This window comes from Lichenostomus cassidix, chromosome 1Aa (assembly GCF_008360975.1).
Source record: "Lichenostomus cassidix isolate B80296 chromosome 1Aa, HeHo_3.0, whole genome shotgun sequence".
Taxonomy (NCBI): Eukaryota; Metazoa; Chordata; class Aves; order Passeriformes; family Meliphagidae; genus Lichenostomus; species Lichenostomus cassidix.
In genome coordinates, this window is record NC_139480.1 from 20678057 (window position 1) to 20692456 (window position 14400).

Genomic DNA, 14400 nt, shown 5'->3' on the forward strand with positions numbered 1-14400 from the left:
ATGCTTCTGAAGCTATTCCACTGCGGGATGATGTGTGAGCACCACCTCCTTCGCTCAGCCGCTTCGCTTAGCGCTCTCCCAGGGGAACACTCGCCCCTTTCTCCCGGTCCGTGGCCTCTGCCCCTGCAGCGAGGTGTAATGTGTAGAGCAAGGCGGCTGCTGTGCCGCCCCGGTGCCGGCAGCTTCCCCAACGCCTCCCAGCCCACGCACCCTCCGCTCGCAGTGCCCGCGGTTCGTGCCGGGCCGAGACTGCCGGCAGCAGAGCAGAGCGCTGTGCCCGCCTGTCGCTCCCCTCAGCCCCGCTGGCACCCGCGGCCCGAGCGGGCAGCCAGCCGCTGAGACCGGGGCGCGGCGGGGATTCCGGAGAGCGGGCGGCAGGGATGCGCCGGCAGGAGCCTCACCGCCGGCAGGAGCCGCATCCCCGCCCGGGGCCGCATTCCCGCAAGCAGAGCTCCGGCGGCCGGCGGGGAGCGCCGGGCCCTGCCCGCCCCACGCCCGGCCCTCGCCCGGCTCCCCCGGCGGGCGGTGCCTCGGCCCCGCGGCACCGCCGGGCGGCGCTTGCGCACTGCGGACGCCGCGCCGCTCGCCCGCCTCTCCGGCGCGCCCCGAGAGCGGCGGCGGAGCCGGTCCGAGCCCAGCGAGCCTCACCGGGCTGAACGGGGCCGGGGCCGCGGGGAGCCGGCACAGCAGCGCAGCCCGCCGTACACCAGCCCCTGCCTGCCCGGGGGGCCGTGGCTGCCTCTCCGCTGTTCCTGGTGCCCGCACGACTCGGGAGGCAGGAGCAGCCCCGAGGGCTCCGTCCCGGGGCTCTGCCCGGCCGGCGCCGGCAGCATCTTTGTCGCCCCGGCCGCGCTCGCCGTCCCGTGTTCCCGTGCGAGCGCTTGGGGGTGCGGTGTTTGATCCCGGCAAGAGTTTTGCAAAGCTCTGAAACACCCTGAGCGGCGCGCAACAACCTGCGTTCTCCGAGGTGCTGGAGATGAGGAGTTAGTGTTCGCGACCGCCCGCCGAGGGGAGGTGTCTTCCTCAAGGGACCTTTCCTCACCCACAGAGCCACTGGCTGCCAGCGGCGGCGGGAGGACGCAAATGGGCAGCACGAGACCGGTGCGGCTGCTGGCGAGGAGGCAGCGGTCCCGGGAAAGGGCGGAGCGCCGGGGGGGAGTTCTCCCGGCGCGGCACTTGCTACATTAACTCGGCGCGTCGGAGACGGCGACACAACTTTCCGGGTCTGCCCCGGGCTTCGGCGACAAGAGCCTCATCGCCACTCCGCTCATCGCACCTCCAGCGCCCGCCGCTACCCGCGGCGGACCCCGGCGGACCCCGGCGGCAGCGAGAGCCGCGCTCCGGCGGCAGCGGCGTCGCGGCTGCTCCTGACCCGGCCGCGGCCGGGCGGGCTGTCCCCAGGAGCCGGACGGGCATGTCTCCCGCTCCCAGCCCCGCCGAGCGAGGCGGCCGCCGGGTCTGAAGGAGAGCGGGTGAGCCCCGACGCCTCCCGGCCATGCGGCCCCTCGGCGCTCCCCTCGCCCTGCTCTGCCAGGTGCTGGGCGCGTGGGCTGCCTGCGCCCTGGCCCCGGACCCTGTCGCAGCCCCCGGGCCGCCGGCGCTCCCGCAGCGCGCCCGCTCGCCGCCCGCCCCGACGCCCCTCTCCCCGGGCCGGCGGGCGGCAGCGGCGCTCCCCGGGCGCGGAGCCCTCCCTCCTGGGGCCGACGCCGCAGCCGGCGGAGCGGCGGGGCCGGGCAGCAGCTGCGGGGCGGCGGGGGCCGGGCGGCGGCGGGCGCGGAGCAGCGAGCCCGGAGCCGGCGCGGCGGCGGGGAGGGGCGGGGCGGGCGGCCCCCGGTGGCTGCCGCTGAACGGCTCGGCCGGCGGCGAGGGCAGCGCCGGGGGCCGCGGGAACGCCACGGGCCGCCGCGCCCGGATCCGCAACCCCTTCTACCCGCTGACCGAGGAGTCGTACGGCGCCTACGCCGTCATGTGCCTCTCCGTGGTGATCTTCGGCATCGGCATCATGGGCAACATGGCAGTGATGTGCATCGTCTGCCACAACTACTACATGCGGAGCATCTCCAACTCCCTCCTGGCCAACCTGGCCTTCTGGGACTTCCTCATCGTCTTCTTCTGCCTGCCGCTGGTCATCTTCCAAGAGCTCACCAAGAAGTGGCTTCTAGAAGACTTCTCCTGCAAAATCGTCCCGTACATCGAGGTAATTAATGGCCGTTGGTGGGGATACGCGGACCCAGAGCTCCTCTCCCCGCCGCAAGCCTGAGCCGTGTGCGGGGTCGGCGCTGCCCGCCGTCATTGCTGCCAGCCCAGGCACATCCCGGTTCGCCGTGGTCCGGGTTACCCCGGTGCTCTTGCGACAAAGCGAAGCCCCGGCCCGGCCCCGCAGACACCGCAGTCGGCAGTGGCCGCAGCGGGTCCAGCGGCACCGGCATTTCTGTGCCTCCAGCTGAGTGCGTCCGGCGCTTCCTGTCACTCGAGTGACTTCTACCAAACTTTCCGTGCTCCTTGTGATCCTGGAAAGCAAGCGATCCTCTCAGAATTAGATTTCAAGTATTTTGCTTTGGTTGTTTTCGGGAAGTGAAGTGAGTAAGGAAAGCGGGTGAAGGGCTTGAGGGGATAGCTTGTAAGGAGGTGATTATAAAAGGGACCCATCAGTGGGATGTCTGGGCTCTTAACTTATCAGCGTTAAAATCTCACTTTTATTTAGCTTTTTTTTTTTTTTTTTTTTTTTTTTTTTTTTTTTTTTTTTTTTTAAGACACCACCTCCGTTTAAACTGCAGGTTCTTGGCAATTGTTCAGAGGCTCTGTCAAAGAAGCTCTCAGACAGCTGGCCACAGTCCTGCCGGCAGTGCTCAGGTTGTCTGCCTTATTTATTTACTGGAACTGAACACTAAGGCTTGCTACTAGGGGTGGTAGCCTGTAGTTCTGGCTGGCTCTCCTGTATTACCAAAACCTTTTGTTCAACATTATTCTGTAACTGAGAACTGGAGAAACAACTGGTGATTCTCCTGTTCTAAGAATAAACTATTAGAAAAAAACACCAACCAAACAAAAAAGTCAAACCTGCACCCCCCTCCCAAAAAGCCCTCGAATACCCAATCTGTTATTAATACACAGAGTATCAGTTTCAGCAGCACATTAGTACACAGTAACCTAGAATTAACTGTCAAATGATATTATGATATTTTTAAGAAAGTGTTAAGAAAGATGTGTATCGTGTGTAGCCCTGAAATTATCATTGCTTCTTTCGTCTGTGATACAGTTTATCACTGGTGGTATTGGACAAAGGGTGGAGCTGTGCTACACTTAGTTGAATTCCAGGCTGGTGCTATACCACTGCATTTGAAAAAGTTAGAGTACATTTAATTGGTTTGCCTTTAAGAAGACATGATTCAGTAAATATGTATTTATTGAGAAACTGATAGTGCTTCAATCTTTTAAAATTTCTGAAATGGATTCTGGGCCTACTCTGTAAACCAATAAAATAAGTAGTAGTGTTTTTAAAATAACCATTTCAATTAAAATAGATAGTGTAGTTTGTGTTTCAAGGACTTTCATGTGACATTTTGTGCTTCCTAACTCTTTTTTGGTGCATCCTCATGCAAAATTGAAATAATTCTTTGTAGTGTCAATTCTAATTAAAGGTCAGTAATTTAAATTATTTGCATGGCCACGCTGTTCCTCAAAAGTAGTTGCTTATGCTTTGCAGCTTTGGGCACTAGAGAGCTTGTCAAACTGAAAGTAGTTTAACTGAAATGTAGTTGCTGAAGTTCAGAACTGTAATCCTGAAAAATATTCATCTGCAGATGTACCCCATTATAATTTAAAGTCATGTTATTTTTTCACTTTAATGTTCTGAGGATGTCTAGAGTTGAAGTCTTATTCAAGAACTGTCACCAGTCTAGTCAGGATGAACCAGTAGCTTGGTCCCTGTCTTGGGCTTGATTATTACTGGTGTCTAAAAGTAAAGCATTTTCCCTGAGGAAATATAATGAACTTAGGTCTAAGGTACAGATATGAAGAGGTATAGCCTTAGGGTTCTGTGTTGCTCCCAGAATTGTATATTTTTTGTTCAGTGGTCATTAAATATAATACTCATGTATGTAAAGTATGTCATCACCTTGAGAGGATTAAGTAAAGGGCTGATTTCCCCCTCTGTAAACTGTAGCAATGAGTGGCAGAGGCTGAACACCAGTGGATCATGACTCTCTACAAGCTTCACCTGGCAAGAAGGACACTGGCCTTTAAATCAGGATTTGACCCTGCTGAGGCAGAGAAGGCAGTTAGAGCATAGGTTCACCACTTTCCAAGTGTTGTTCTAACCTCACAGACATTACACAGTGACACTGACACCACCAGGAGCAATGCAGATGTGGAGCATGTCATGAAATGCAGCCCATGAGCAGCTGCTGCTCCTTGCTCTGTCCAGGATTGTTTACAGCAGTGCATTCATCTGACAGCTGAACAACACTTTTCCCTTGTAATTCACCTGGGGAGGCCCATCCTTCTCACACACTGGGAAGGGGTGAAGTCTTCTTAGCAGCTTGAGAGGAAAGCTGTAGACAGTTATCTTCTGGAGAGGTCTCCAGACCTTTGTGGAATACAAATAGAATCATATTCTTGAAGATGGAGACATTTTAACCTCTTGTCTGTGTTTTCTGTAAGTTTGCAGAGTGACTAGTTCTTTTAAGTGTCTCTTTGTTCCATGCTCTCCATCTCTTTTTTCTTTTTTTTTTTTTTTGCATGTGCTGTTTAGGGAGCTGTGTCTCACTCAGGTTTGTAGATCCAGAAATATGTCAAGCATTAAAAATTCTTACTGGCCTGAGTCTTCTGTCATAGCAGCTTTTATTTTCAGAACTAGCAAAGAGGGGATGTCTGATTATGTGCAACAAGTGATATGGTGATCACAACATTTTAACATAATTCAGGTGTGCTTTGTGGTGTTTGAAGGTTTCAAGTGATCCCAGGGAAATACCTTGAGTTTTCTTAGTTCAGCCTCTTGTGGCCAATTGGTTTTTATTTGTGCTGTTTAATGGATATTGTGCAGAATTCCAACAAAGCATCTGTTGCCAGTGATAACACATATGCACACACAGTCTGGGGAAAATGTTTTATGAAATCTTCCTGTGCTTTTGTGTAGGTAAAGACTGAGCTTCCAGCAGTGGAATGTCTTCACAAATTTAATTTAAAGGGCAGTTTTCCCATACCTAATAAAGATCTTCTGTGACAAGTACATTAAGTAGTCATTTCAGCTGTGCACTGTACCACAGTATGGCCACTTGTAATACTAGTTCTGAATGTACTGAAAAGGATTTGAGAAGGGAATTAGAACAGCTGATGCAGCCACTCTGCCTGTAAGGATGTGTAGGGATATGCTTCTCCTTTGCACTTTTAATACTCTGCTTAATTTTTTGCCACTTTTCTGCATGAATTCTAGCTTTTGGCATACATGACTGAAGTGTTTACCTGCACACTGTGTTTGTCTTTCATATACTTTTCACAGTATTACTCAGAATCAGGAGACATGGGGTAAATGACAATACAAAGACAATTACTTTGGCTAATTCCTGCTGATGTGTAATCCTTTTGGTTTTGTTTGAAGCACACACAGTCTTTTGAACAATGTAGTTCCAGTTTTCCCTGGAAAGATTTATGCTAGGCCTTAATAGAAAGAAATATGAATGTAGAAAAAATCTGTATTGTTACTGTGCTTCTAAATATTTTACAGCTGTTAGTCCTGTGAAATTGTATTGTTTTTACTTTTAATACTGGAAGCCAGTAATTAAGAGATTAAATAAGTTGTTTAAGACCCAGAGCAACTTGCTCAAGATGACAAATGAATTCTGTCAGCTAGGACTAGAAACTTTCTTTTGGGCTTTAGAAGGAAGTTTGCTTCAGTTGTGTCCATTTTGCTCTTGGAGGTTACACCAGAAACTTTATGTGTTTGAGAGGGTTATAGAAAGAAGGCATCATATTCTGTGCCAACATATTGAATCAAGCTACTTATAGCTGAGTAAGGATTTAGAACTGAGGAATGGTCCAGCACAAGGTTTGCAGAGGCTGGTTTATCATCCTGTGTAGTCCAGCACAGAGCAAGAAATTGCCTTGGCCAGTGATGATACACAACCCTGCATTCAGTGCTGGTAAACATGAGCCCCTCTGCCTTTCTCATACACCTCACAAAGAACGGAAAGACAATGTTTGTGGTGTTCTCATCTGGACCATACAATGCATATGAGACTGGCATGACTCTGGAGCAGACTGACAGTAAAAGCCTTTGAAATCTGATGCCCAATCTCTGCATGTGCTTTTGGCAATCGTTTTGTGGCATCAGTCCTGTTTCTGAGTTCCAGCTCAGGAAAGCTATCACAATTAGTATTCTTAGTGGAAAGCATAAGGATTGATTTGGACTGAACTGTGAATTACTCTCTTTCCCTGGAGCTGGTCCTCCAGGGCAATTTGAGGTGAGGCTTTTTCCCATTTCTCTCTTTTACTTGACAGAGGTAAGTTAGAAGCACAGAGAAAGTGGCTGTTCTCTGCTTGTTCAAAGCTGTCAGAAGAGATCCCTATTTTGAGTTTCACTTTAGGGAAGCAAATACATTTTTAATGGGAGTTTATAAAAGCTGTGTATTATCTGTCTTTTCTGTGTCTTTTGATGTGTGGCATTTTCTTTATGTCTCTTCTTTGACTCTAGTCAGAGCTGTGCTCCTGAACCTGCAATGAGTCCTCTGGGTCAGAGGCAAAGACACTCAGAGATGTTTGCAGCTTCAAAGCTTCATCGTGAGAGTTTTGTAGGGCAATGGCTACATGTGTCTTTTAACTGAGCAGAATATCTTCAGTATTTCTCACATAATAAATACCCATTTAAAACAGAAGTGTTAATGTATCTCTGCCCTTTTGGTATTAATGGCACCATGACAGTAGCTGCCATGTTGGTTGTTCTGTCAGTCTTTCTTTCCTCTGCAACCCCTGTCCTTAGGGTTTTCCAAGTTGTTGCTTTTTGATAAACTTTGCATGGGGCATTTATGCCTGGATATGAATTTGTGTCAGAGTAAGTTTAAAATTGGGTCAGTAATATTTAAGTTACATATGTGTGGAGAGGAAAAGGCAGCATCTGTGATCCCAGCATCATTGACTCTGCTCTGAACACTGGGATGTCATTTCTCCATATGACAGGATTTTTCCTGCAAAAGGATGAAGAGGCAGATTTCTAACAATAATTCCATGTTAGAATATTAATATTAAGAATTAGTGCAGGAGTCCCTTGTGTACTGTGATAAGAATTTGATCATCAGTTTAGAATGACACTTGTTTCTTTATCAAAAAAGAAAAAGAAAAAAAAAAATTACCTGTATAGTAGCGTGGTAGATTGCAAACAGGAAAACGAACAAAAATTAAATCCTTTTGTTCTGTGATATTTCCAACCCCCTGGATAAGCATGTGGCATACTAATGAATATTTCCAGTACCCTGATATTCTGTTGGCTTTTGCTTCTAGCAGAACTCAAGAGTGGCACATGGAAGTGGACTCTGATTCTGAACAGGAGATCTTAAGATTTACAGAAGTATATCTTAGGATATACAGAAAAATAAATATCACACAAAGCGTGTGTGTTCTGTGTCTCCTTGATGTGAATGTTGGTGGTACTACAAAGGGAACAACAGTATTGTACCTGGTATTCCATGTGTGTAGGACCATCTCCATGATAGTAGTTTCTGGAATTACGATGTTGTCTTTTAGGTAAGTGATGTAGGTTTTTATTCAGGATGCATACGTGGTTGCTAATGTCAGAGTGGTACCCTGACCCTAGAACTTCTTAGCCACTGAATTATTCTTGCCACACCATGGTGTTTTCACTGAGTGACTCTTCCCTATTTTAATACATAAAGCCATTAATGTTTAATAGCACTTGTAAGAAATATAGAGATATTTATTTATTTTTGTTCTTTCATATAAATGACTGGTTTTATTGGTTTTGATATGGGTTCTTTTTTTTTTTTTAGTAGAGGGGGACTTTTTAATTAAAAGAACAGAATTCAGAAATCTAGATAAATACTACATAATTGTTTACAATGGGATGATCTTTTATTTTGCAGTAGTCTGGTCTTATTACTGGACTATGTATTGTAAGTGTAGAGTAGCACAACGAAAAGTATTGTAGTCTGTGCTGACTTTATTTATTTATTTATCTTAGGCAAAACTGATAAATCTGCAGTAGCCCCCCTGGTATCTTGCATTAACATATTCAAAAGCTATGAAGTTTGATGTGGATGTAGAACAGCCATAAGAAAATTATAAACTATAATGGCTTGTGGAAAAAATTAGGCATTTATATGATATAACAGGAATGGATGGAAAGAGTCTACAGGTTATCACTGATAGCTCAGAGGTGGCTTGGATGGTAGTTGTCAACCTTTTCTGTAGTTCAGCTTTCCTATTACAACAGGAAAATATTTTGAATACTCGCCTTGTAACAAGGGAAGGAAGAGTGCTATGTAGTTTTAAGAAACTCTGTGCTATCAATATAAAATATATTCTGTCTTAAAAAATTCAGCTTCAGTTGGTAGAAGCATTCACTTCTTGTAACATCTTTATCATTTTCAACATAACATTGTCTACATTGTTTCCACTCCTCCATCAGAATGGTCTCATTTCTGGCCTGGAGTTGCTCATAGCTGGTTGATTTCCCTTCTGTTACATTCACGGTCCTTTGGCTTAAGCAACTTTGTATCTCGAAATTGATTTTTTTTTTTTTTGTAGATAGCAGCAATATCACTTGTTGCTCTTTGTCTTACTGGATGGAGTGACCCAACCTCTCTTTTGTATTCACTTACAGAATTCGGTCTTCATTGATCTTTCCACCAAGTCACCTTTTTTGATTTTGTTTCTGGTTTTCATTACCCTTGACCAGAAATTAGTGGGTGAAAATTCAGTCTTATTTCTGTGGCCATAACTCACTGTAATACATCTGCACTGCTCTGCTGGTCAGCCAGAGGCTCTGCTCCTGGAGGTCGGGGCCAAGAGCTGTGGGACCACAGCCAGGAGAAGTAGGGCAGGCCAGGAAAGGCCTGGGAACATTTTCGTAATTGTTCAAGTTTGTGAAAGGGGAACTGATGTGTTGGAACGATGGACAGGAGAAGTGATGCAGTTATGCTGAGGGTTTCATGAGTTTGCTGTTGTTCTCTGTGGCCTCAGTTCCCCAAATCAGTTTTTACGCAGTTGACTAAAAGATGGTGAGCTAATGTCCAGAGGTTTATTCAGTGTCTCCAAGGGGCATCACTGTGCCCAGTAACATCCCTGTCAATGTTTTTTAAAGAGCAACAGTATTTAAAGACACTCTTTTGTAACAATAATGTCTTCCTGTGTGTGTGTATGCTGTAGCTGCTACTCCCTTCAACAGCAGTTCTCTGCCCAAATAGTATGGGTGTATCCTCAAAGCAGGGGTTCCTTCACTACTTCCTCAAAACAGATTGATGGTCATTCAGCTGGAAATTTGGGGAGTTTTCTGATTTCATGTAGTAAGAGAAAGTTGTAAAATGATGTCATCCTGAGTGTCTAAAGACTGCAGGAGAATCTTCAGAGGGACCATATGGAAATAAACCAGTCAAGTAAGTGATGATCAAAAACTGCTGAGACTGGGTTGCCCTTACCTTGCCTCATTTCCTGCCAGGTTGGTGGAATTAAGACTGCAACAGCACATCAGACACTCAGCTGTTACAAGAAGAGCACCATTAAACGTCATGCAGCCTTGCACCACTTTACGATTTGTTAATTTGTGCTTTACCTTCTCCTGGTTAAATTAATGATCTTCGTTCTGTAGTTGTTTCAAGGCACTAAACCACTGAAAAAGAAAACTTCTGTGACTTCTTTCACACTTTCAGCTTAATTCTAATTATTAGTGTGACTAGCATGAAGAAACACACCTAAACTGAAATTGTGTGAACATGCAGAATTCCTGTTCAAGTTCTCAGCCACATAGGTTTTGAGCAGCACTCATTCATTTTGCTGGCTATAATTCATAGTCTGCAGTGTGGGGTAAGTAATCCAACCCTTGGATTGCTCTACTGCATTTTAGCAAGTCAGCTGGAGTGAATCCATGATCATCTGCTTGAGTGTTTTTGTTTGGTTTTGCAAGCTTTTCCATGGCATCACTAACTCTGCTAATCTACAGAAAATAGGAAACTGTTGCCTGTTCCGGGGAAACACCGGCTTTGTTTAGTGCGTTTCATCAGTAAATCCACGGGAGGGTTTTCAAAGCCGCCTTCCAGTATTCTTAGCTGTTTCCTCTTGCTCTATTTCACTGTTTTAAACCTCCAAGTTGTTGGTCAATTAATGTGACAGGAACCCCGTAGGTTATGTTTGTTCATGGCAGACATGTCTTCTTTCATTAGTCCAGCCCCAACAGCTGCAGAGTTTCCTTGTCTCAGCTGCTGTGTAACAGTCTGTTTGCAAAGCAATGCTGAAGCAGTGCAAGTGAGTGTGTCAGGGTGGGGGCAGACTCGTGTAAGAGCTGAGAGGGAAAATCTTAATCTACAAAGACTCAGGTTTTCTTCTGTTCTGCTGATTTGTATTTCAAGCCCTGTTAATTTCCAAATCTGTTATTTCCCTGTCTCTTAACTGTAGCAAGCTGAGTCCTGACCCTTTTGTTATTTATGTTGAATGTTAAGGCTAGAGGTTTTGCTGTCACTAAGAAATTTGAAGACTGCACACACATTTAAGCATTTTGGAAACAAAGTTGCTAATCTTGAATTAAAAAATAGGGCTCTCAGCTGTGATACAAGAAAATCATATTTTATTAGGGAAGTTTATCACTGTTCATAAAGATTTCCCTGTAAATATTTTTTCTTGAAATTTAATTTTTCTTTATTTGTTTTCATTTTTTTGCTGTATTTACCAAGCTTTCTTTGAATCTTGTCAGGCAATTTAACTTCCAAATCAATATGTTTACCTATTAAAAATGTTTACAGTACTGCCTTGTCATTATTAAATGTTTCTGCAAATTAATTAGGAAGAGATTGCATCTTATGCCATCTTTTAGGAAGCTGCTTCAAAGAATTCTTCAACCAAGTGAACATCTTACAGTTCTAATCCCAAGTGCCTAATATTTTTCACTGATAGTCAATTTTAGCAATCTGATATGGCCATTAAATATTGAAGGCCAAAATTAATGACACATTTATATAATTGTGCATAATTGTGCTATCTATCTTTGCAGAACTTTTTTCAGAGATGCATAAACAGTAATAGTTCACTATTATGGTGGAAATCAGAAGGTGTTTCTTAAAATCTGCCTATACGAAATTTAAATGTAGCATTGCACATCAAATTTTGATAAGTAAAATTATAGTGAACCGCCTTATACTACTTTAGATTTCCCAGGTAATTGCACATATAGGGTTCATTCATGATAAAAGTAAGCATTCTTCACAATTATTAGGAATATTATTTAACTTCTTTTTTTCCTTTGCATCAACACATTTTCAGCATAATACAAGTATGCAAACCCAAAGAAATAAGTGAATTAAAATTCAACAGGGCACGTAATCTTTCACCAATTGAAGTTAATGGGCATTCTGCTTTAAATTTGAACTGAAGTTGAAATTATTGTTAATTGAATTAGGCCAAAATGTATATAGTCTTCTTACAAATTTCTTTTTTAGTAAATTGAATTATAAACAGGATAAAATTATAGGAAATGATGTTTCATGACAGCACAAGATTTCTGTTCATGCATAGAATAATGATTATTAAATCTTGAGAACATTATCATTGCTCTGTACTTGTTCCTCACAGTATATAATTGACAGCTCTGTCTAATGCATGTTTAAATCATTTAAAGAATGAAACTTCCCCCATTTCTCCTGGCCTACAGTACACTCTCCCACAGGATGTTTCATATGAAATTAAGCCTGGATTTTCCTTGCATTTTTTCTAAATTAAATACTGACTATAGATTATATAGACCCTAACTATTATAGTGAAGGTTAATTTTGCACAGGCTCTGGAAGTCTGAGGATTTCAAATACAATTGCTTTGAACTCATGACACAGGACGGCTTTATGCACCTACATCCCATCAAAATTTCACTCAAAAGTCTAAGTCCACAAAAATAGTTGTTGGTTCCTGCTCAATTCAGTAGATGCCTAATCCCCAGGGTTTCTAAATATTTTAGATATGGAAGGTTTAATTTTTTGATCCTTTGCATCTATGATCAACTTGTGACGTGATCATAAGTTTGTACTTTTGCTGAGGTAAGACTCTCCAGTCTTCCTTGATATTTTTTTTCCATTTAGTGTTGCACAGATGCTTGCTTGGATCTCCAGGACAGGTTGACACCAAGCTGGAATAAGAATTTGTAGGCAAAAAAATAGAAGCCTGTACTCTTTTTGGAATGCATGCTGAATGATAGTTCAGCAAACACTGGAAGCTCAGTTCTGTCTGTGGTGCCTCTTTTGATGGTGCTCAAGCACCACACTGCTTAACTGCTTCTCCTTCCCCCTCCGCCTTTTTTCTCATTTTCTTTTCCCTATTTTTCCTTACATACTGTTTTTTTTCTTTTCCTCCCCCCAGACAGCACGTGTATTAACCTGTGTTGCCTTTCCTCCTTCTCAGGTGGCCTCCCTGGGAGTCACCACGTTCACGCTGTGCGCGCTCTGCATCGACCGGTTCCGCGCCGCCACCAACGTGCAGATGTACTACGAGATGATCGAGAACTGCACCTCGACCACGGCCAAGCTGGCTGTCATCTGGGTGGGTGCCCTGCTGCTGGCCCTGCCGGAGGTGGTGCTGCGCCAGCTGGCCAGGGAGGACCCCGAGTACAGTGGGAGCTCCCCGGGCGAGCGCTGCGTGGTGAAGATCTCCACGGCGCTGCCCGACACCATCTATGTTCTGGCTCTCACCTACGATGGGGCGCGGCTCTGGTGGTACTTCGGCTGCTACTTTTGTTTGCCGACCCTGTTCACTATTACCTGCTCCCTGGTGACGGCCAGGAAAATCAGGAGGGCAGAAAAAGCTTGCACAAGGGGGAACAAGCGACAGATTCAGCTGGAAAGTCAGATGAACTGCACAGTGGTGGCTTTGACCATTTTATATGGATTTTGCATCATTCCTGAAAATATTTGCAACATTGTGACTGCCTACATGTCCACAGGGGTCTCTCGACAGACTATGGACCTCCTCCATCTCATCAGTCAGTTCCTTTTGTTCTTTAAGTCCTGTGTTACCCCAGTTCTCCTATTCTGTCTCTGTAAACCTTTCAGCCGGGCCTTTATGGAGTGTTGCTGCTGCTGCTGTGATGAATGCATCCAGAAGTCTTCCACAGTGACGAGTGATGACAATGACAATGAGTACACCACAGAACTGGAGCTCTCCCCTTTCAGTACCATCCGTCGCGAAATGTCGACTTTTGCCTCCGTGGGGACACACTGTTAATTGACCTTAGGACTTTATTTCCTGTATCTTTTTCCTTTTTTTACTTCATATTTTTCTTCTTGAAGCAAAATGCAGGAAAAGAATTTACTGTTAAAAACTACTCTTGAAACCAATCTTTATTAACAGTTATGCTTTGGAAAATAATTTGGATATTGAAAGAAAGAGAGAGAAGGAGAGCCAGCACTCAGTTTTAAATCATGAGATTTTGTATGGTGCTAGGATTTCATTGCTTGGGGAGGAGGATCCATATCAATCCACTTTTTTTTTAATTCCATAGTATTTTTTTCGATAATCACTGTAAAATTATTATATAGACATTGTGGGCTTTGCAAGGTGTTTCATGTAAAAGATGTGGTGGAAAGTATTTGAAGGTAGTTTTAATCCAATTATTGTACACTGTTGTGAGAGGACTTGGGCTTCAGAAAATTTATAAAGTAGCATAAAAATAAATGAGGTTTTATTCTTTAACTTGATCGTCAATCTGCATTTAACAAAGACACCTATGAGTAATATTAAATTCCTTTAATAGGTAAAAAAAATCTTTGAATATAATAATTTAGATGGCCATATTTAATTAACGTTTGGATACTTACACTTGGAGGATATAATTACAGTGTTTAAGGAAGAAGGTTATAATGGTATTAGATTTATAGGAGCGGGCTTTTTTAACATTATATTATGAAGGTTCAATGTGCCTCACTGAAAAGTTTGTTCTTAACCTGCAGGTATACAAAATCTTGAGTTATTTTATACTTCTTACAAAGAAATATTCACTTTATCACTGAATTTTGTCATGTGTGGTTTCAAAATCAAGATTCTTTTCAGAACACTATGGTTTTACATTGAGATTATGTTCTCAGTCTCTGTATATTTAGCTCCTACTGACTTCAGTGAGAGTCTCATTGCAGAGAAAGGCATTTTTTTTTTGCCAGAGGTTTGCTGACAATAAATGTGAGGGACTGAAACATGTGG

At 44.6% G+C, this 14400-nt stretch overlaps 1 protein-coding gene across 1 annotated transcript; it reads left to right on the forward strand.

Annotated features, from left to right (window-relative positions):
• The first annotated feature begins 585 nt into the window (after positions 1–585).
• GPR37 (G protein-coupled receptor 37) lies at positions 586–13896 on the forward strand. The gene is made up of 2 exons (XM_085041965.1): positions 586–2197; positions 12610–13896. Exons 1-2 carry the CDS (start codon positions 1496–1498, stop codon positions 13426–13428), a joined length of 1521 nt encoding a protein of 506 aa, XP_084898091.1. The 5' UTR covers positions 586–1495; the 3' UTR covers positions 13429–13896.
• Positions 13897–14400: the final 504 nt, after the last annotated feature.

What these genes read in the sequence shown, in the direction of transcription:
- GPR37 (XM_085041965.1), top strand. Translation starts at nt 1,496, where the DNA reads ATGCGGCCCCTCGGCGCTCCCCTCGCCCTGCTCTGCCAGGTGCTGGGC. An exon ending in AAATCGTCCCGTACATCGAG is followed by an intron (nt 2,198 to 12,609) that starts GTAATTAATGGC and finishes CCTCCTTCTCAG; the next exon opens with GTGGCCTCCCTGGGAGTCAC.